The sequence below is a fragment of the Hyaena hyaena genome, unplaced genomic scaffold, assembly GCF_003009895.1.
Source record: "Hyaena hyaena isolate Hyena2069 unplaced genomic scaffold, ASM300989v1 scaffold_382, whole genome shotgun sequence".
Lineage (NCBI taxonomy): Eukaryota > Metazoa > Chordata > Mammalia > Carnivora > Hyaenidae > Hyaena > Hyaena hyaena.
In genome coordinates this window covers 323,785-348,693 of record NW_024081015.1, presented here as the reverse complement: position 1 = coordinate 348,693, position 24,909 = coordinate 323,785, and the positions used below count along the sequence as shown (strand labels likewise).

Sequence of the window (24,909 nt, the reverse complement as noted above, 5' to 3'; positions counted from 1 at the left end):
GGTGGTCTAATATTTTCAACAGCAATATGTTTTCCAGCAAAACTACAAAATGGTTGGTTTGCTTAGTCTCCTTTTTATAATTTTACAAAAGGTAATGTTTCTTCTTTTCCTTTTTTTTTTTTTAAATGTTTTATTTATTTCTAGGAGAGAGAGAGAGACAGCGTGAGCAGGGGAGGGTCAGAGAGAGAGGGAGTCACAGACTGAAACAGGCTCTAGGCTCTGAGCTGGCAGTCAGCACAGAGCCCAATGCGGGGCTTGAACCCATGAACCGCGAGATCATGACCTAAGCAAAAGTCGGACGCTTAACCGACTAAGCCACCCAGGAGCCCCGGTAATGTTTCTTCTTTTCCAATAGGAAAGAAATGCTTGCCTAATATTTATATTATATAAGGTTTATTACTCTCAATTAACAGGATAGGGTAAGAGGTAATATGGGAACAAAATTAGAGAGAGATCAATCTCAGGCAAAGTGAATATATTATTAACAAGATAATTTTTTTCTTCTTTAAAAATATGAGAGTAGATTTAGAACACTTCCTAAGAACTGTCATTGCTAATATTTCTAGGTTTTGATAATTTAGGCTTTTATAGGTGGTCAAAGCAGGAGCAGAAACTAGAAGTTGACTGGGGTCTGACTGTGAAAGGTCTTGAATGCTGTACTAAGCAATGAGAAATATTCTTGAAAGTTTCTGAGCATCAAATAGATTTTACAGATTTTCCAGAAAAGGAAATATGGTAGTATAAAACCAAAATGGAGAGCAACTGGAGAAAAGTAAACTGGTTAAGAAGTTATGGCAGCAGTCTGGGTAGAAGGCACAAATTACTAAGACATTTAAGAATAGGTGGTAAATTCCTAAATATTAAAAAAAAATCCTGACATGTGGGAGGAAAAAACCTACGGAGCTGTAATCAAGAGCAACTAATCAAAAAACAAAACAAAACAAAACAAAAAGAAAAATCAGATTATACAACATATATCAAAGGTAAATTGTACTCCATTGATCTATCTGGTTTTGGACCAGAACTATGTTGCTTCAATTAATGATGTTTCATAATGTATTTTATTATATGTTAGGGAAATCTCTCACGATTACTTTTATTTTAAATTTTACTTGGCTATTCTTGAGTTTTTACTTTTCTATACATCAGCACTGCCACAGCAGTTTCTGTGATGATAAAAATATTCTATAATCTGCCCTGTTCAATATATGAATTACTACCCACACATGGTTACTGAGCACTTGAAATGTGGTTAGTGCAACAGAGAAACTAAAATTTAAAGTTCTTCCTCTTTCTTTTTTTCTCATCCCTTCTCCCTTCCTTTCCTACTTCCTTCCCCATACCCAAACACACTCTCTTTTGGGGGGCTATTACTGGTGTTATACCAAATTTACAGATTCATCTGGGGAAAATGATGATCTCTACATTATCTTCCTGCTCAGCAATAAAAGCTGTTCTCTGCTTACTTAGGCATTCTTGCCATCAGCAATGTTTTATAGTTTTCTTACTACAAGCTCTATAATTTTCTGTTAAGCTGATTGTTAGGTGTTTCATATTTTTGTTGATAGAGTTAATGGACTCATTTCTAATAGTTGCTGCTAGAATGCTGGAACAGTACTTATTATTTAATTATAAAGTTGTATCATTTTTTTTTCTTTTTAATACAATTTACTTTAATTATGGGTACGTATATGCCATAAAAAGGCAGAGGAAAATTAGTAACACAGATATCCTCAGTCTGACAGGCTCAAAGACTTTAATTTTCTCATCAGCCTACATTTATATATCCAAACAGACAGACAAATTCTATTACATATTATAAGATTTCTCCAAAAGAAGAGTTAAAAAGAGGCTTAATTTCCTAATTCCTTGTTGTTTAGATACAACTCAGTCATTCCTTTCTAACTATAAGATACTCAAAGTCAAGACTTTATCTATCAACATTCATGTGACTCATAGTTCCTATTAATATATAATCTCAGGCAATTAAAAACTTCAAAATCTAAACCATTACAAGGGAAGAATCTAAAAATAAAAATGTATTGGGAAGAAGCAAATGTTCTTCCTAATGAAGAATTAACATAACTAAATACAAAATATTAACCCCAAAAGAATTTACATTAAGATTTTACTAAATAATGAAGAGCAGCATTTAGGTTGATTTAAAATAATTAGTTATCAATGACACTATATATGGAAAAAAATGAAGCTTTTAGTATGTAAGAAAACTACCAAAGTCAAATCGAATGAATTTTCGTAACCTTCACTATTTGTGGTATGTCTTAAGGAAAAAAAGAAAGACAGATGGGAATTATTTCAACAAATTACTTCATTTCCATCTTATTACTGAAATCAGTAAGAACTTCGAATTTTTGTCCTCAACTTTGCCTTCCCCTAACATTTTTTACTATTTTAAAAAGAAAAGGAGCACAGAGACAGAATCAGCCCCAATGCCAATGAAATTACATCAGTTAATACTAAAAATCTAGTATAATACATCATACTAACTGGTAAAAGACTGAAAGTTGTCTCCCAACGATCAGGAACAAGACAAGGATATTTGCTCTTGCCACTTCTATTAAACATTGAAATAATGGAGGTTCTAGCCAGGGCAATCAGGCTAAATAAATAAATAAATAAATGCATTCTGATAGTAAAGGACAGTAAAACCATCTCAATCTGCAGATGGCGTGATCTTATATAAAAAAATCTAGGGTTGCCTGGGTGGGTCCATCGGTTGAGCGTCCGGCTTCGGCTCAGGTCATGATCTCACTGTTCGTGGGTTCCAGCCCTTCGTCGGGCTCTGTGCTGGCAGCTCGGAGCCTGGAGCCTGCTTCAGATTCTGTGTCTCCCTCTCTCTCTGACCCTCCTCTGTTCACCCTGTCTCTCTCTCTCTCTCTCAAAAATAAAACATTAAATATTTTTTTAAAAAATCTAAATGAATCTACACACAAAAAAACTAGTAAATGAGTCCAGTAAGGTTGCAGAATATAAGATTAAGATCTATTATATTTCTAAATGAAGTCCTAAAATTCCATTATCTTCTAATATACTAGCAATGAGAAATCCACAAATAAAATTAAGAAAAACAACTCCATTTACAATAGCATTAAAAGAGAAAAATACTCTGGAGTAAATATTAAGCAGAAGAAGTGTAGGACCTGTACACTGGAAATTAAAACATTATCAAGAACAATTAAAATTATAAATGAATGGAAAGCCATCCTGTGTTCATAGATTAGAAGACATAATATTGATAAGATGGCAATACTGCCAACATTCACCTACAGAATCAAATCAATCCCTACCAAAATCCCTGTTGCCCTTTTGTTATGTGTAGAAGTTGACAAGCTGATCCTAAAATTCATATAGAAATGGAAAGAACTCAGAATAGCCAAAACAAACTTAAAAAGTTGAAGAACTTATACTATCTTTTCAAATCTTATTACAAAGCTACAAAAATCAGGACTATGTGGTACTGGCATAAGGATTCACATAAAGATCAACAGTAGAGAATTAAGAATCCAGAATAAACCCATATGTTAATAACTGATTTCCTACAAGGATGTCAAGACCATTCAGTGTAGAAAGAATAGGCTTTTCAACAAATGATTATGGGACAATTGGACACCCACATGCAAAAGAATGAAGTTGTACTCTTACCTCCACAACATATAAAGTTATTTCAAAATGAATCAAAGATCTAAATGTAAGAGCTAAAACTATAAAACTCTTAGAGGAAAACCTAATAAGGTCCTCATGATCTTGGATTAGGCAATGTTTTAAAGTACAGACTGCAATCAACTATAGTTCAAAAATGGGGAAAAAAAGGCTTTTACAGTTATGTCCCACGTGATTAAAAAAAGCATGGGAACTACTTCTACTTAAACATTTCTGAAGACATTTTCCTTTGGAATAAAAATGTTAGATTAGATTCTGCTGTTGTGGTTATTTATCTTTAAGGGCTTTTTAACAAAGTAAGTTTATAGAGAAGCACTACTCAATTTAATATGAAGTTATAACTATTTTAATATGTGAATATATATATAAGCCTGGGTACTACAAATCTAGTCACTCAACTAGATTTCTAAAATGACTCTGATATATGGCACTGTTTAAGTGTCTACTAGTCAGATACAGTCTTTAGTGAAAATTAATCATTTAATTTAAAAATAAACTCTAAATTTCTATTTCAACATTTCTGCTTTGCTTAAGAATGGGAAAAAACAACCAAAAAAGGACAGTATTACTTCATTTACTTTAACAATTACAGCTCAGTGACAGAACATCATAAGTACAACACTTTAAAGAAAATGAAGCTGTTATCTTTGTGTATATACCAAAAACTGCACAGGTAAAGCAGAATTATTTAAATGTGTGGAGGAAATTGAACTCACATAACTCGATGTTTCCAAGCTATCTGTGTTGACCAGTACTGGAGGAGGGTTTGCCTTAAAGAAAGAATTGTAAATGTGTTAGCTTAACAGGAAAATTGACACATTAATTATTAATGTTCACAAATGTCAGAAGCTATTTCTTAAATTATAATTTTATATGAGCTTCTCATGTTAATCAATGAGCCCAGTTTCCAGCACCAGATGAAAAGAATTAAGTTCAAACAGTTAAATTTGATTTGTTTTTGAGAAATAAATTATTTCTGCTAAAACAGACATAATTTTCTTAAAATCTGTGAAGAAGTTTACTAGCCTTCTAAAAAGAAATCCATATTCTTTCTATAAGAACTCTTCCCAAGTTGTCAGAAATCATTAGATTTTCTATTTCCATGGATACCATGAAGATTCCTATCTTTTATCACCCAGAAAAAAAATTTCTATTTTCAGTTGCAATTATTGCTTTCCACCTGTTTTTCTAGACAACTCATAGAATAACAATGGTCAAAGAGCCAGCAGCAAAGCAAAACAAAACAAAAACCCAAGTAGAATAAATATGTCTACTTAAGTATGGATTGAAAAGGGCTTGATTTTCCGGGTAAGCTGGAAAGTAATTATTATGTAGATGAAATAAAATTTAAAGAATAAAATGCAATAAATACCAAATGAAAAACATATCTGAACATACATCCCAAAAAACTTATGTGATTCCCCTTAAAATTATCTTTCTTCTCCATGAGTATAAATGTACCATATCAAATGACATTTACATACAATCAAAAAGACAACTATCTTTTAAACAAATTTTAGAATAGGTTTATAAACATTAATAGTTCTGCTATCCCAATTAACTAAAGAATTATACATAAAACCTGTATGAAAGAAACATTATATACAAAGTGACCATCTTCTTCTAAGTGTATGGGCATTTCTAAGAGTTAAGTGTTCAGACTTCAAATGTTTTATGCCATTTTCAGCAAAGTACTAGATCTGGATGATGACATGATAAAATGCTTAAAGACAACACAGTTGCATGGTTAAATAACCATATAATATGCATTTGGGCTACATGAAGCAGATTAAAAATGAGAATATTTTATTATATATAAAAATATATATAAATTAAATATACTTTACATGCAGCTCTACCTTTGAATGTAATAACCTATCTTCAGATGATTTAGTGAAAACCAAATCTATGAAGCACAAATACTATTTATAAGATTATCAGGTAAAACTAGTCAACTTACAGACATTTGAGATTTTATGAATATCTGAAATTAATCATCTCCCAGTGACCTATTGAGATTCCTCAAATTGACAGTACTTCACTTAATTAAAAAAATTAGGGCACAATTTCACCTTATTTTGTTTAAGCGATGACAGACAATGGCAAGAAAGGGGTACCCAAAAAAAAAGTCACAAAATAAGTTACATTCTTTAAAAAATAAGAAAATAAAGCCTTTTGATTCCCTCTGCCCATGTATTAGCAAACAGACAATGAAAAAGTTATCATCATTGCATAGAAGTTATCTTTTGATTCTAGCCATATAAAAGTCTATCTGACATTGAAATATATACAAAGTGATATAACGTGTTAGATATACTTCAAATAAAATAATGACGATGAGAGGTCAGGAATGAGAGAGATTATGGATCATAGGAGTACACATGAGTTGATGATTGCTGGAGTTTGGTGATAAGTATATATGGGAGTTCACTTTACTACTACCCCCTCTACATTTAAGTACTTATGAAGTTTTTCATAATAAAAAGTAAAGCAAAAAAAATTATATTGAGTTAACTACTCAGTTTGTAGGAGGTGAATAACTAAGGCAGTTGTGAAATACTATAATAGGTCAGAGTTGTTATTAAGATATTAGCATTCATATCAGAAAGCTGATTTCAACTTTAAAGTTCAGTTGAGAATAAAAAATATAGACAAGTGGAATACTTTGTGTAATTTTGACTTAAAGAACACAGTAATAGAAGATATTTTTAAATGTATCTTATAATTAACGTGTGAATAATCATATTTGAAGGGAAATGATGGTAATAACATGAAACTGGACAAAAAACAGGAATGTTCACATTGAGGATTAAGCAAGAATTTCAACCAAAAGTAGCATCAGGATAAGAAAACCTAGCCATTTAAAAAAGACAGATCATAAAAGATGGTCTCAAATAGAGCCTATAATAAATGAAGCTCAAGAGGCATGATCTGACTGCCTCACGTTTACCTGCCTAAAATAAAAAATATTTAAGACTGTGTTAGCAGGTAGAGAATTAAAACATTTAATTTGGAATATACTATACTCTTAATAACTTGAGATTTTCTAAATTCTTATATTTTAAAATACAGAAACAGTATCTGAAAAAGTAATTCTCATTAGCTCTCAAAGAGGTAAGAATGAAAATTAAACGGGCAGCACAATTTGAATGTGCTTGAAGGGTTTGATATACAATTCAGAAAGGTTCACTACCTTAGCAGCAAATCTGAAGGAAGAGATGCAGAAAAACTTGGCCACAGAAAGCACATACTTTCAAATAGCTTAAGTATGAAGAGCACTAAAATCAGAAATGGTAGCAAATCTGGCAAGTTTAAGACATTGGGATCTGTAAATGGGATAGTGGGTAGCAGAACAGGTGACATGAAATTATCAGCTCTGCTTAGGAGTCGAAAAAAAAAAACTTGAGAAGAATCTATTTGAAAATTATTTCAAATGAAGAAAAACTTTTCCCTGCACCTCACTACAAGTAACATCAAAAGTCTTGGTTCTAGTGATTTTTCTATCTCACTCTACCATTCAGTAACTCTGTACAGGTAAGTCATAAGTGTTCTTGAAACTCACTTTCTCCATCTATAAAGAGACAGCAACACATGCCTTTACCCAGGAGGATTGTGTGAGTATCCAGCAAATAGTAAAGGAAAATCTGTTGTCAACCACAGAAACCAACTGTTAATCTATTATTATTTACTAACAACCTATACCACTGTGTATGTTTCAACTAGGACAATGAAGTCCCAGAATTCACTTAAGAGTTTTAGTATAGGGGCAGAGATCTTCCAGAAAGAGGAACTAACAAACCCCTGAAGAATCTGACCTAAGTATCAATAACAAGACTCAAGAAACATAATTTTGCTCATCCAACTTTTTACTATTCCATCTCATTAATAATAGGCCTCATAGGGATTGCTCCTGTAACACAATGCAGTTTCCTTACACAATTTCAGAAAGCAGTATTACATAAAACAAACAAACAAAAACTGTTAAAATAACTCTAAAATCCAGTTATTTAAAACAGGCCAAAATTAGGAATTTAGAAAATATGTTTATGCTGTACATTGTATTTCTCCTTACCATTTGTCAAAGTTTCATTATATTATTTGCTTAATGTCTGTCTCCTTCTCTCCTACTAAATTATTAAAAAAAAAAAAAAAAGTGTTTTTCATATGAAGAACTCACAAACCCCAGAACACGTCTTGGATTCTAATTTGAGACACTGCATTAAAAGTTAAATGCTATCCCTTAGGTGATCAATTTTGAATGGAAAAATAAATAGGATGAATTCTGAGAGGATGGCAAAATAGGAAGCAACACACATCTGTCACCGAGACAACTACACTGGCAGAATCTCCCTGATGTAATACTTTGAAACTTCCAGAGGAGGTACTAAATGGTAAATTGTGGTTAATTCAATTTTAGCTCTTACCACAGAAGCAGCTGTCCAACTCCCACCCCTCTGCCCCATAATGTTAGCTGTGCAAGTTGCTGACACAAAATGTGCATAACCTAGGAGGGGCAAAAAAAAAAACCCTGTTCTCCAAATACAGGGGATTTGTGCTCTGATTCCTAATTGCTGCTTCTGATCACAGAGGTGCAGACAAAGAAGCAGTGGCCATTATTGTTGTCTTCCCATTGGTTGAAGCGACTTCCAGAGGACTTAAAGGGCAAACACCTCCTCCCACCATTTCATTTTTCTCTTTTTCCCCTTTTGAGAGATAGACACTGAAACCCTACGCTATTCAAAGGCAGTTACATATATAAGGGAAATTAGAAAGCCACGGTATATGCCCAGGGTAGGTTCAGGCAAAGAAAAGATCTAAGGAAGACCTTAAGTTTATACTGCAGACTGATCCTTGGCACACAGAGAGTCTACAACAATTAAACGACAAAAATAAAAACAAAACAACAGCAAACTTTAGGAAACAGGAGAATCTGATTTCCAGAGTTACGGCACCATTAAGAGTCAAATGTCCAGTTTTCAGCAAAGAAACAAAAGGCATGCCAAAAATCAGTAGAGAAAAAGATAAAGAACGAACGAAAGAAAGATAGGGTAACTGCCTTAAAAAAACCTGGTGGCAGATCTACTTCACAAAGACTTTGAAACAACCATATTAAAGATGTTTAAATAATTAAGAGAGAAGATGGACAAAGAAAATGAAATAATGGGAAAATTTATAAAAGATAAAACAGAAAAATCTATAAAAAATAAAAACGCTAAAAAAATCAAAAGGAAAGTTTGGAGTTGAAAAGTTCAATAACTGAAATGAAAAATTCACTACAGTAATTCAAAGGCAGATGTGAGTAGGCAGAAGAATTAACAAACCTGAAGACAGGACAATGGAAATTATTAAGTCTGAAAAGAGAAAGGAAAAAAAAAAAACCACGAAAAAAAATGACCAGATTCTAAGGGACCCTGGGCCACCATGAAACAGATCAATACATACCTCATGGGAATCTCAGAAGAGGAGAGATCAAGGAACAGAGAAAATACTCAAAGAAATAATGGCCAAAACATTCTCAAATATGACACTATTACCACATGAGTACAAACATCCAAGAAGCTCCACAAACTCATGGCAGGATGATTCACACTGAGACATATTATAATCAAATTGTTGAATGACAGGTGCACCTGGGTGGCTCAGTTGGTTAAGCATCCAACTCTTGATTTCAAATCAGATCATGATCTCATGGCTTTGTGCGTTTGAGCCCTGCTTGCTTGGGATTTTCTCTCTCCCTTTCTTTCTGTCCTTCCCCCAACTTGTGCTGTCTCTGTCCCTCTCAAAATAAACTTAAAAAAAATTACTGGAAGACAAAGACAAAAAGAATTTTGAGAGCAACAAGAAAAAAGTGACTTATTACATTCAAGGGATCTTCAATATGATTATCAACAAACTTCTCATCAGAAGCTTGATGTGAGAAGGCAGTGAGTTGATATATTTAAAGTACTAAAAGAAACAAACCCCTTGTTAACCTAGATCCCTATCTCTGGCAAAACTGTCTTTCAAATGTGAGGGAGGAATTAAAATATTTCCAGATAAACAAAAGCTGAAGGAGTTCATTACCAGTAGAGCTGTCTTGAACAAAAAAAATAAAGAAATAAAAAATAAAAAAATAAAAACAAATGCTAACGAGAGTCTTGCAAGTTGAAATGATAGGACACTAGAGTGTAACTCAAGGTGTTTGAAGATATACAGAGCTTAGTAAAGATAACTATAAGGGCAATTATAAAAGCTAATATTATTGTCACAATGCTTTTTAATATCACCATTTATTTTCTACATATTCTTAGAGGAAATGCTTTCATCATGGAGCACAATGTTTATAGTGAGTGGGTTTTTCACATGGGAAAGATGACAACAGTTCTGTAAATGGATTACAGTGATGGTTGCACAAAAATGAAAGTACTTAACACCACTGATATGTAAACTTAAAAATGGTTGTAAGATGGTAAATTTTTACATTATATGTATTTTACCACAACTAAAAAGTTGGAAAATATATGACCTCGAACTAATTAAGAGAAAATATTTAGTGTTATAAAATATTTGTATTTCGAGGTAAATGGGGCATGAGAGAAACTTTCTTTGAGATGATTCATAAAAAATATTTTGATTATATAGGAAGAGAAATGATAAAGCAAATATGGTAGGTAAAAATATTAAGAATTGGGAGAGTTGGGTAAAGGTATGTGGGATTTCACTGCACTATTTAAAAAGGTGTTTTTTTTTTAATGTGTATTTATTCCTGAGAGAGAGAGAGGGACAGAGTATGAACAGGGGAGGGGCGAAGACAGAGGGAGACACAGAATCTGAAGCAGGCTCCAGACTCTGAGCTGTCAGCACAGAACCTGATGTTGAGGCTTGAACTCACAAACCAGGAGATGATGACCTCAGCTGGAGTTTAACTGACTTACCTAACTGAGCCACCCAGGTGCCCCTCACTGCACTATTAGTGTAATTTTCTTAAGTCTGAAATGATATGAAAATAAGATAAAACAAACCTAACAAAACAAAAACAAAAAACCAAAAAACCCCCAAAATACAAGCAGAATAAGGGCACTGCAGTCAGATACTAGTATGTGGTTAAAAAGGTTCATCAAGGTAACATGAAGTATGCTTTTCTAGTTAGGATTACCACTAAAATGAAAATATATTAGGTTATACTTTAGATTATACTAATGATCAAATCAGTTAAGACTCAATACTCAAATGTCTCGTGAAACCTGTATGGTCCAAAAGTGATAAAAAATGGTCTACACTGGATATAGCTGTAATGTAACTACTCTCATGTCATGTGGGAGCTGTCAACTTGTCCCTTGCACAAACTCCTAGAGAAAAAGGTCAATGTTATATTTATCTTAGTAGCTACAGGACTGGAATAATAACATAAAATTGAAAGAACATCAATCCCTCCAAAGCACATAAAATTTGAATACGTACAAAGAATTTTACACACACAAATTAGGCATAAAGCATTTTCAACTATACCTTAATTACATGACAGATCCCCACAACTTGTTGAAATAGAGGTCTAAAGCATCTGGTTTTAAATCAGAGTATTTCCTCTGGGGTGGAAAAAGACATTTAATAGGTCAGTATCTATGTGGAGAACTGGAGTTACAAGAAACTGAGTAATTTCCCCCACTGTCACATAGCCAGAAAGGGGTGAGGCCAGGAAGTGGTAGTCAGATCTCACTATAAAGTCCATGTTCTTCATGCAACTTCAGCAGCCATTCGTTAGGCCTTTCTCCATACCATTCTGTATAATAAGCATAATAATTGCTATTGTGGAGGGCTTTCATAAAATGTAAATGACACGATCAATATAAAAGTACTCTGAAAAGTATAAAAATTGTACAAATAATTAGGCTATCTAGCCTGTAATTAGGCTGTCTGTATCTATCTATATATAGCTACCTACTTTGCTTAATCCTCAAACTCGTTAAAAAATATTTTTTAATTTATTTTTTGAGACAGAGACAGAGAGAGTGAGCAGGGGAGGGGCAGAGAGAGAGACTCCCAAGCAGGCTTCACACTGTCGGCATTGAGACCAACGCGGGGCTTAAACTCATGAACCATGAGATCATGACCGGAGCTGAAATCAAGAGTCAGATGCTTATTAACCGACTGAGCCACACAGGCGCCCCTCCTCAAACTCATTTTAAAGTACTCATGGAGGCATTATTCCCCATTTTAACAGATGGAGTATAAAATGTAGAGGTTAAGTAACCTGTTTGAATTGCAAAGGTAGGACTAGACTCCAAATCTTGCTTCTTCTATTTCTATTACATCCTGATTTATCTAACATGTAAAGTAGATCTTTAGAAGAAAAACTATTTCCATTTAAAATGGTAAAATTAAGGGGACACGTGGGTCTGTCAGTTGCTTAATAAACACCTGACTTCAGCTCAGGTCATGATCTCATGGTTCTTGAGTCTATTGAGTTTGAGCTATGCATCAAGCTCTCTGCTATTAGCACAGAGCCCACTTCGGATCCTCTGTCCGCTCCTCTCTCTGTCCCTCTCCTCTTTTTCTCCCTCTCAAAAATAAACAAACAAAAAAATGTTAAAATTAGGTTATCTATTAAGTAAGGCTTTCAAATTTATTTGAGAACATTTTAATGGTTATACTAATTTTAAAATGTACATGTTATACTTGATTAATCACAAACATACTTACTGACTGTGGAAAATGAAGCACACCTATAGGCTTCTCACATTATACAACATAAACTATTAATCTACTCCACATGGACTTTCGTAGTGTATTTAAAACCTAAAACAAGGCTAAGGAGAATAAAGAAGGCTTTCTCTTGTGCACATATCCTCATTTGTTTTTCTAACTTGTTTCCTGGTTTACTGTCTCAAAGAAATATGAAATAACACTAATAATATGAATAGCCAAGATCATGTGCCAGTTGCAAATACATTATTATTCTTCCAATCACTGTAAAACATCTCAAGTTAGTATTAGGCCATCTTCAGTGTTACAGATGAGTAAATAGAAGCTGAGTGTGGTTAAGCAAACTGCTCAGAGTTATACAGCTTATAAAATGGTAGGACTGGAATTCCAAACTAGATCACTCTGACTGGAAGACCTCTCCTTTATGACTACAAGGCTATGCAACATCTCTACAATTTCCAAATGTAGTGTGATGCTGTTAGGGATACTTGGAGTAAATAAATCAAGAGGTCTCTGAGCAGGAAAGGACAAGTTCCTCGTGGAATAGAAGAACAGAAATTACTATAAAATTTCAAAGGATTCTATGAAACTATTTTAACATCAAAAGATGAAGTGACAAGAGTAAATTAAACTTTCAAATCCCCTACTGAAAAAAATATTATACTACTAAATCCTAGATGCTTGGAGAGATGTTACATTATTATAATATTACAATAACACATAGACTGGTTACTTAGAATTGTATTTTACTTATAAATTCAATTCCTTCTCTTCAACACAGAGAAAAAAATCCATCTGGATTTCAATTCTTAGTGGCTTTAAAATGATTTAACTTTTAATGACTTTCATAAAGAGTGAAAAGATTATGTAGAAGTAACATAATAAAATAAATTGAAGTCTTAATGTAGTATCTGTAATTTCCCCCAGAATCCCATTTTGCTCCTATTGATTTTCAGTTTTTAGGAGAGGGGAAAGGCACTGAAATAAGTAATCACAGATGATATCGACTGTCTACAACAGAATAATACTATCATTATTTAGCTTTGGATGATTTTGTTAATGTTTTAAAAAACCATCCTTTGCAACTACTAAAGTTCTGAAGCTGAAAAAGTTCAGATTCTCTGACATTTGGCTATTATTTCATTTTATTTTTTGACTGTCATGTGTTACCTTTTTAAAAAGAAAATTTTATTTTAGAATAATTTTAGATTTACAGAAAAGTTGCAAAGATAGAAAATTTCCCACATACTTTATATATATGAGCTCTTATTTTTAACATATAAATGTGAATGTTACCTAACTAAATGATAGAAAAATATTTCCAAAGAAGATATATATACATACATCGGGAAACAAAAAGCTAAATAAAATGACACATCCAGTATAATATGAGGACAATGACTTTTATTATCTTTAGAAAGTAAAATTTCCCAAAGCAAATAAAAACCTGTTTAAACAGATTTACAAATACAAAAGGCATAGGCATGATAACAAATCTGAGATTCAATATTATGAAGTTCAGAATGTGCCCTATTTCATAGTTAATCTAAAAAAATGGTAAATACTGAACCCATTATATTAAATCCCAAATATTTAACTCCCTAAAAACACCAATTGAATCCCGAAGTAAATTACTATGTCTAACAAAGAAACAGTTAAAACAGTTTGAAAAGAATACAAATGAAACATTAAAAGCAAATGAAATTTTTATAAAGAAAAAAGAAACTAATAAAAACCTGTGGTATGGTGGGTAGGATGACAGTATTCTCAGCAGGGACTGGCAGGACAGGGATCACAGGGACAGTGGGAGAAGAGGGAGGTACAGCTTCTGTTGGCTAAAAATCATCAATGACAAAAAATCAGGAAAAATACCAAAATAAAAGAAAAACACATAACAAAGTTTTGTCATAAATTATAGTTTTCAGAAATAACTGAGAAATAAGTAAAATATTAATATGTTACTTAAATTTAAATGAGAAAATGTTCTCCAGAAATTACTTTAGAAATCATTAGGCTACTACTAATTTTAATAACTATAATTAAATTGAGTGACTACTTTCTAGATGTTTAAATGAAAATAATAAAAGATAGTGACTTAGAATATATTCCTTTTCTAGGAGACAAAACACTCACTTTACAGGCTACAACACATTCTTCCAGCATTCAGAAGATATCTGACTGCTTTTCTCCTTGCATTCAAAGCATGAAATATAATCTTATTAGTCCATCAGACAGGCAGTTGGAGTTTAGAAATTCACCAAAGGACTTAAAAGCTGTATCTATATCATTTTTAAAAATCTATGCTATTGACCTCTATTATCAAGAACTATAAAAACCTGCCTTAAAATTGCCTTTAAGGTCATTAATTCAGGGGCATCTGGGTGGCTCCGTTGGGTGAGTGTCTGACTTCGGCTCAGGTCATGACCTCATGGTTCATGGGGTTGAGCCCCGCATCGGGCTCTGTGCTGACAGCTAGCTTGGAGCCTAGAGCCTGTTTGGGATTCTGTGTCTCCCTCTCTCTCTGACCCTCCCCTGCTCATGCTGTCTCTCTCTCTCTCTCTCTCTCTCAGAAATAAATAAAACATTAAAAAAAAAAGTCATTAATTCAACTAACATTCACTGAGTAACTATTATGTGCCAGACATATTCTGGCAAAAATTTAAAAAGTAAGAACTCTAGTTGACATAATTTAAACTAAGAAGCTTTGATCTTTAACTCAATTACTTATCAATTACTTTAACTCAAATACTTATCAATTAATTTTACCAAAGATGTAAATGGAACACAGAAGAGGTGTGTTGTATCAAGTCCTAATCCCTGTAAACTGGGTTAACTCATAAACATTTGCTATACCAATAACATATCCTACATATATAAGAAAAACATTAAAATCAAAATGATAACAAGACAAGACGGTATGCATTCAAAGAGACTTAAAACAGGAAAAACAAATTTGATGAAGAACTATGCTTTTTCTAACAAAGAAATAAAATATAAAATTACAATGTTGACCTTCTGGTCTATCAAAACAGCCAATTAACATTTATCAAAAATGTATGAATTCTCCGATAGTGCTGGGACAAATGGATATCCACATGCAAAAAAAGAGAAATTAAATCACTCTTAAATCATATTCAAAAACTAATGAGAAATAAATCCATGATCAAAATACAAACACATACTCTTAAAACCTGAAAACATAAGGGTAAATCTTCATGACCTCGGATTTGACAGTGGATTCTTAAATATCATATCAAAAGCATATGTGACAAGAATAAATGAATTGGACTTCATCAAAATTAAAACCTTTTGTGCAAAGGACATTATCAAGAAAGTGAAAAGATAACCTACAAAATGGGAGAAAATATTTCCAAGTCATACATCTGATGAGGGTTATAAAAACACAACAACAAAAAGATAAAAAGAGAATTTAAAAATGGGCAAGGACTTGAACAGACATTTCTCCAAAGGAGATATACAAACAGCCAATAAGCTCATGAAAAGATACTCAAAAAATTATTATTAGAGAAATGCAAATCAAAATTACAACAATATATCATTTCACACCTCCTAGGAGGCTGTAATAAAAAAAGAAAAACAAAACTAGAAAGAAACACGTGTTGGTGAGGATGTGCCGAAACTGAAATCCTCAAAAACTGCTGGTAGGAATGGAAAAGGTGTAAGCTGCTGTGGAAAACAGTTTGGTGGTTCTTCAAAAAAGCTAACCATAGTATTACCATACGACCCAACAATTCTAGTTCTAGGTGTATATATTCAAAAGAACTAAAAACAGGGACTTGGATACCTTTTTTTTTTTTTTTTTTTTGCTAAGTTTATTTATTTATTGAGAAAGAGAGGAAAAGAATCCCAAGCAGGCTCCATGCCCAGAGTGGAGCAAGATCCTATGACCATGAGATCATGACTTCAGCTGAAAGAGTTGGACACTCAACGGACTGAGCCCCCTAGGCGCCCCATGGGACTTGGATACCTTACATCAACATTCATTGACAACGTCTATTGTATTCACAATAGCCAAAATGGTGGAAATAACCCAAGTATCCATCGACAGATGAGTGGATAAACAAAATGTGGTACATAGATATAATGAATATTATTCAGCTGTAAAGAGGAATGAAATTCTGACACATGCTACAACACGGATGTATCCTGAAAATATATGTTTTCAGGTGAAATTAACAGAGCCTGACCTGGGCTCCAACTCATGAACCATGAGATTATGACCTGAGCCAAAGTCAGACACTTAACTGACTGAGCAACCCAGATGCCACTCAAAATAAATTTTTAATGCATGGAAATAGGTCCTTTCTCACTGCTGTTGGATATATAAATTCATACAAACTTTAAGGAAAGTAATTTAGCAGAAATTATTTATAGCCTTAAAAATGTGTAAACTCACAGAGTTACTTAATTCTGGCAATCTATCCTAAGTGAATAATTTTAAAAAATGTTCTAATAGTCTTTTTAAAAAATAGTTTATTGTCAAGCTGGTTTCCATATAACACCCAGTGCTCATCCCAACAAGTGCCCTCCTCCATGCCCATCACCCCCTTCCCCCCCAACCCCCATCAGCCCTCAGTCTGTTCTCAGCATTCAAGAGTCTCTCATGGTTTGCCTCCCTCCCTCTCCCCCACTATTTTTCCTCTTCTTTTCCCCCATGGTCCTCCGTTAAGTTCCTCCTAATCCTCCTATACGTGTAAACATATGGTATTTGTCCTTCTCTGCCTGACTTATTTCGCTCAGCATAACACCCTCAAGGTCCATCCATGTTGCTACACATGGCCAGATTTCATTTTTTCTCATTGCCGTGTAGTATTCCATCGTATAGATAAACCACATCTTCTTGATCCATTTGTCAGTTGATGGACACTTAGGCTCTTTCCATGTTTTGGCTATTGTTGAGAGTGCTGCAAGGAACATTGGGGTACTTGTGCCCCTATGCATCAGCACTCCTGTATCCCTTGGGTAAATTCCTAGCAGTGTTATTGCAGGGTCATAGGGGAGTTCTATTGTCTTAATACAGTCTACTGACCATTGTTTATACTTGGAAAATATGGAATACCCTAAATATCTAAAGGTGCTAGAATGGCTATGTTTATAAACAATGAAAATGGTTTATATGTCAATATAAAGACCCTGTAGGTCTGGCTTAGGGCTCCAGTCACTAATTATATACTGTTTCCATACAAAAAAAATTTTAATTCCATATTATGAGTTTAAAATGAAAAACTTAAATGCTAACCAATTTTCAGTGGAATACTTATGTGACTTTTTAAAAATGTTGGAAAACCCAGAGGTTCTGACTTTAAATTTATAACAAGTGTGAAAGAATGATAGTTTTAAAAGAGCTGCCGCTTGATCACCTGGGTATACATACAGAAAACAAAAGGAATCCCATCTCTACTTATACAATACTTAAAATTAATTGCAGATTGTTTGCTGACATAATTGAGAAGTATGAAAATTAGATTTCTAGAAGATAATAATGACAGAGTATCATCATGACCTTGGATGGTGTAGTCAAGGAAGGTACAGATTGTTGAAACCAAGCAGGGTGAGGACAGCATCTGTATGCAGGGAGTAGAGGGATGGCAGCAGTCTTGCACAGGGTGCTTGGAGCCTGAGCAGGATATGGGCAGAGTGGTGCCAGGAGCCTGATATGTTTTGCTGGAATCCAAATGTGACAAAGACAGTATCTATGTGGCAGTAACAGTAGTCTGGTATGAAGCATAGGAACCTCAGTGGAGTAAAAAGGGGGTATGTTGGAGCTTGAGCAGAGTAAGGAAGGTGTCAATGGGAGATTTTGATCCAATAAATAGGATAATGATAGCAAGATTCCTCATGTCAGAGAAGAGTTACAAATATGGAAAGGGAAAAAATTAGCATGATACCTATGGTTTTAGAATAGAATTGGAGGTTAGAATAGAACTGGAGGTTAGCATGAATGCATGGTTATATATATATATATGAACACAGGAATACAGACATAAATGTGTTTATATGTACCTATATTCCCCAGCTCTGCCCACAGAGAATACCTGGGGGCAGTAACACTCCAATAGCCTGAACATAACTATCACTCAGATTATGGTTTCTAAATACACATTCTGTAATAAACACACACACACACACACACACACACCAAAAAAGGAGTCTTTGGAGGAATGGCTGATTCCAATGCTAGAGCTTAGCGAAGTATAATATGAATCTAAAACATCTTGTTGTACCAGAAAATATAGAACTGTTCAAGGAATAATGAAGGCATGTCAAAAGACACAGAAGTTAGCTTGAAGAGTTTTCATTAGTCAGACCAGGAACAATTTGAGAACTAAAGATAACAGTGGCAAACAACCTACTATATAAAAACAGATTCCAGGAGTCCATACTGATTTAATAATTTCAAGAATAAATGAACAGAAGAGAAAGAATTTCCTTAAGACAGAATGCCAACTAAAGAATGTATAAGGAATTATGGAATTACAAAATCATTTGGCAACCATCATAGTAATAATATATTGAAAAAAAACTTCAACAGTTGCAAAGATTCCACTGCTGCTGAATGAACCTTCCATTACATTCCAGCAGATTAAAGTTTAAAAAGGACACATGGATGCAAAGAAGTTATCTTTCTTAAAAACTTTTATTGATTACAGTAAAGAAATCTAGTAGATACTATCTTTTTTTTAGAGTTTTTAAAATTTATTTTGAGAGAGACGGACACAGCACAAGTTGGGGAGGGGCAGAGAGAGACAGAGAATTCCAAGCAGCTCTTATGTGGGGTGTAAATCCACGAAACTGTTAGGTCATGACTTGAGCTGCAATCAAGAGTTGGACCCTTAACCAACTGAGCCACTCAGGCACCCCTTTAACAGATACTATCTTAATCAATGTTAACATCATCAAGGATGGGACAAATCAAAATCATGCTGATAGGCTATAATAAGAGCATATCACCTCTGAGAAATTCTAATTGAAGATGCATAACCTGAATCCAATCACTGAACATCTGATACACTACAAAATAACTGGCTTTAGTCATCCAAAGTATCAAAGAAAAAAGTCTAAGTTTATAATCATTTTTTATAACTTCAGTTTTATTTTTTAATAGCTTTGTTGATATATAGTTGATTAAAAAACTGCACATATTTTATGTATACAACTTGTAGAGTTTGGACATATGCATTATCTGTGAAACGATCACCACAATTAAGGTCGCAGACATATATATCACCTTTCAAAATTTCCTTATGCCTCTTTCATAGTCAGATATTAGCTGATTAATAATTTACTTTAATATAAAAATAAGGCAAAGCTAAATGTTTATGTCAACTTTCCAGGTCAAGCATGAAAATTTCCTCCACTAAGCAGTAGTTCTCCAAAACCCTTTATGAAAAACTATAAATTCTTTAATATTACACTTGAACCTCACTGTAACCTTGGCCTGTTTAAAATCTATCGCCTTTAGATAAGGATCTAAATACCATTTTTTAAAAAATCCTAAAACAACTCATACTATCTTAATCCACCCCCTTCTGTACAGGGCAAGTACTTTGAAAAGGAACATATATGCCTCTGCCAGTTTCTTAAGAGAAACAAGCCCTTCTGAGAAAGTTTTCAAAAACAAATGACATATCAATAAATAAAATTTCCTAGCTTTAGGTGAACAACTTCAGGTTACAAAGAATTACAGAATAACAAATTAATTCATTTAGTTCATCTGAAACAAAAATACAGCCCCAAACAAATAATAGATAATCAAATGAAGGTTGAGTGATGAGGAAGAGCACAGATGTTAGACCTGATAACACTGTGAAATGAAGAGGTAAGAGGATATTTTAAGGGCAGAAATGAGAACAGGGTAGATTTCTGGAGAGCAGCAGAAGATTCTAAACTGGAAAATGTCATGCTTAAGAGTCTAATATAAATAATGAGATACCAAAATACACTAACCATTATATTTGGGCTATTAGAGAAAAGGAGGAATTCAGCATAAATATTTAAACCTGAAAAATCTTATATATATATTTCATTAGACAATGGTGACTATTATATACCATCATCCTTTTCCTGCTACATTTGTATCACTCAATAAGATCAGCTCCAAAGAGTTGTTGTTTTTTTTTTAATCATGACCATGTGACTAACTACAGTCTCAGTTGTTTCTATCCATAGCAACACCATGGAATCATTAGCTTCTGAGGCTGCCTTCAGAGATTTGTTTCCATGACAACAGAGGCTATAATATTAACAGTGTCTCGCAGAAAACTGTAAATTCCAGTAAAATAACTGGATTGCACATATTTTAAAAGTGCTTTTTTATGCCAGTATCAAACTGACAGCTTTTGGAAAAGTGTTTTACAATCGTTTTTAGAGATTCTTATTAAATTTCTTTACAGTTTTACATTAAAAATTTTTTTTAATATTTATTTCTGAGAGAGAGAGAGATAGCGTGAACAGGGGAGGGTCAGAGAGAAAGGGAGACACAGAATCTGAAACAGGCTCCAGGCTCTGAGCTAGCTGTCAGCACAGAGCTCGATGTGGGGTTCAAACCCACGAACCATGAGATCATGACCTGAGCCTAAGTCAGATGCTTAACCGACTGAGCCACCCAGGCGCCCCCATAGTTTTACATTTTATTTATTTATTTTTTAAAATGTTTTATTTATTTCTAGGAGAGAGAGAGAGAGACAGCGTGAGCAGGGGAGGGTGAGAGAGAGAGGGAGTCACAGACTGAAACAGGCTCCAGGCTCTGAGCTGGCAGTCAGCACAGAGCCCGACGTAGGGCTCGAACCCACGAACCGCGAGATCATGACCGAAGCGAAAGTCGGACGCTTAACCGACTAAGCCACCCAGGCGCCCCCATAGTTTTACATTTTAATGTAAAATCTTAAAATGATGAAATCAGCATTTAAAATGTAACTGATTTTCATTAAAGTAGTCTGAAGCCTTATTTAGGTATAGCCACATGCATAACGTGTACTGCACATCAACATTTATGACCATGCACTACGCTCTTTCACTGCCATCCATTCAATAATGTCTGTCTCTTCTTTAAGGAGGCAAATCCTGCTAAGAAAGTCTTCAAAAACAAATGACGTATCAATACACACAATTTCCTAGCCATAGCTCATAACCAATAGAGCTGTAGTAACCAATTCAGTATACATTCAGGAATGAATTCAGGAATGAATGAGTGAGCCTACCTTTATTAAACTGCATTCTGCTTAAAATAGTTAAACCAGTTCTTATATGTGCATGTGAATCCTGACTGATATAGGAAGAGACAGAAAGGATAGTTAGGAGGCTGCTGTGATAATCCAGCTGAGAGGTCATCAGTGGTTTAAACCAAATGGTGAAAATGGGCATGCGTAGTCAAACCAAGACAGATTTTGAATGTACAACCGGTATTATCTGGTAACTAATGGGAACAAGGAGTGAGGAAGGACCATTAAGAATAACACCCACAATGGCCACTAAAAATGATATTTTCCATCATAGTTAGACTCAAGTGTAAAAGACTTGCAAGGCTATCTGAATACATTTTCAAACGTTTTCTCACTAAATTATTTGTTAAAATGACTTTCACAGCATAAGATGAAACACTGAAGAAAGTTAAGTGAAGCCATACTACAGGATCATTTGTAATTGTTTATATCTTACAATGACATGTTACATGAATGAGGCAAACTGAGCTTATAATACAAAGATTCGATAAGGTCTAAGTAAATTTACACCACCATTTAGAGAAAATGAAATATATGAATTAGCAAATCTTTTGTTATCAATATCTTAGATAACAAGGAAAAGTACTCTTGTGCCAGTTGTGTTAGTCGGTAAGTACTTTATTTTGTTTTTGTATGGCATGGGTAATATTCTTAATCCAAATTCCTTTGTTTAGATATCTACTATGCTGTAATGAGACATGTTTCTCTGATGTAATGTCAAATAAGCTATCTAAGAAGGGGGACAGAAAACAAAACAGAACAGAAAAACTCTGGCAAGTTTTTTTTCATGTTAATGGAAAGATAAAATACAGCACAGTAGATTTATCAAAAGTCTGCTTGGGAATCACTGTATTCAAAAGGGGTCCAGTACCTTCAGAATAAAGGTGTTTTTCATTATTTAAATCTGATTCTTATTTGATTCAAATGACTTTTTTTGCCACAGTTACTGTGGATACCTTCAATATAAACTATACAGTGGAAAAAATATTATTTGAACCAGCTGCATGGGACATCCAACGTCATAATTATCTCAGAAGCAAACGTCAATAAACCAGATACATTTTAAAACAAATCACTAAGGCGTTAAATTACAGAGTTTTGATTTTATTTTATTTAAAAAAATTTTTAAACATTTTATTTATTTCTGAGAGAGAGACACACACAGCGTGAGCGGGGAGGGTCAGAGAGAGAGGGAGAAACAGAATCTGAAACAAGCTCCAGACTCTGAGCTGGCTGTCAGCACAGAGCCCGATGCAGGGCTTAAATCCACGAATTGTGAGATCATGACCTGAGCCGAAGTCGGACGCCCAATGGACTGAGCCACCCAGGCGCCCCCAAAATTTTTATTTTAAAATAGCAAAGGGGAGATAGGAAAACAGACCTAATGATTAATAATCCTATTACAGAAACATGGGTAAAAACCTGTTACTTTCAACAGACAGTTCACCTGGTTCATGAATCTATTTCTGCTTGCAAGATTCAGGATACTGAGTTAAAGTTTATCATCCTTTTATTATGAAAAGATGGCATTCTATCAGCATTCAGCTGGTCACTTTGTACTGGTAGAAAGATGAGTTAACAACCACTAAAAATTTAAAGTAAGCAGAGACTTTAAACTTGGATTTAAAGATATGATTACATAATTAGTAAGTAGGTCTGAAACTACCAACTGCAATATACCTTTTTAGCCTGATTTTTTAAAATCAGAATATGGTTAGAGAAACCTGCACAACCATGAACTTTCATGATTGAAATAAAAAATGGGCTCTGAATGCTTCCTAATAATCATGCATTTACCCTATTCTATTCATTCTTCTACAAATCCCTAATGATTCCAGCCCTGGATGCCTTGCTACCATTCCCCTCCCACTTAGTGTTTCGGCCATACTGATCTCCCTCCTGTTCCCTCTATATCCTAAACATGTTCTAGTCTCAGTCTTTTATTTACTATTTCACTACCTAGAATGTTCTTGCCCCAGATATCCACATGGCTCAATTCCATTACTTCTTTCATGACTTTATCCAAATATCAAATATATATAGCAGATACTACTAAAAGATTTTTCTGTGTGCTTGGGTAGCCACTACCAATCAGAAGGTGTTCAAGATGTTCTATCATTTGATGAACTTACAAGTTGCAAGATATAAAAAAGTCAAAATATTGCCAGTTTAATATTATTCTTTATCTAGCAATAGCCAATTGACTACTAATGTCCTACTTGAAAATAAACGTGTCTTGCTCAATTACATTTGCTCAATAGATTTTAATCACTCTTTGTTTAATATTTTATTTTTAAGTAATCTATACACTCAATGTGGGGTTCGAACTCACAACCACAACATCAAGAGTTGCATGCTCTTCTGATTGAGCCAGCCAGGAGTCCATTTCTTTCTTTCTTCTTAAAACTGTATTAGAAAGGATTTCTCATTGACAGCTCACATTTAAAACCTGCAGTGTCCATCTTCCAAACTTCTAGGTTCTACTAATATCAACTTGTCCCTAGGCCCCTACCACATATGGTTGCTGCTTCCTGTGGTTACAATCTTCTGTTTTACTTTGGTGTTCTCATTTTTCCTTCTCAGTTCTCCAATTCTTTTTTAACCAGCCCCTTATATTACATGCTGTCAAAATAATTTCTATGGTTCCTGTTTTCCTGGCTGAACCCTGTCAAGGTTACTAATCCTCTGGCTAAAACTTAATTCTTTATCATTCTATAATTAGGTTGCTTTTCCCACCTCTAGATTCCTCACTTAAAAAAACAGAATATTTTGTGAACTAATGATAATGGTGGTGATAAAGATGGTAATGATGATGAGATCAGGTATTATAAGGGTTTTGCTTGTACTGTCTCATTTAATTCTCACTAAATCTTGATGCAGGAAACAAGAGACTATGAGAATTCAGGTGTATTTGTCCAAGGTGTCACAGGAAGTAAATAGCAGAACAGAGATTTAAAACTTGGGCCATCATCTTCTAAAGGCAGTTTGCTCAACCCATATACTACACTGTCTCTTTAAAATACTTCAAAAGGAGTTATTGTGCCTTTACTATTACTATCATATTTTACTGCAAAGACAATACATAATATCCCAGAAAAGGAAAAAAATACTTCATCAATACTTAGCTCAAGGACTGGCAAACATTTTCTAAAAAGACCAGCTAATACATATTTTAGACCTTATGGACCATGCAATTTCTGTGGCAACCAACCAACTCTGCTGTAGTAGCCTGAAAGTATCCATAGGCTATACACAAACAGGCATAGTCATGTTCCAATAAAACTTTATGTACAACAACAGGTGG

The 24,909-nt window shown here is 34.0% G+C and overlaps 1 protein-coding gene across 11 annotated transcripts in view; it reads right to left on the bottom strand.

The window, feature by feature from the left end:
* The window catches only part of DLG1 (discs large MAGUK scaffold protein 1), a 289,163-nt gene that overhangs the window by 110,107 nt on the left and 154,147 nt on the right, over window positions 1-24,909 (bottom strand). For 8 of the 11 annotated variants that reach the window (XM_039250830.1, XM_039250829.1, XM_039250838.1 and 5 more), the window contains exons 6-7: window positions 14,100-14,198; window positions 4,398-4,451 (exon numbers count right to left, since the gene is read on the bottom strand). In XM_039250830.1, the coding sequence (XP_039106761.1) occupies window positions 4,398-4,451; window positions 14,100-14,198 (153 nt within the window). The remainder of the gene's footprint in view (window positions 1-4,397; window positions 4,452-14,099; window positions 14,199-24,909) is intronic. The other 3 variants (XM_039250835.1, XM_039250836.1, XM_039250837.1) reach the window with 1 other exon arrangement.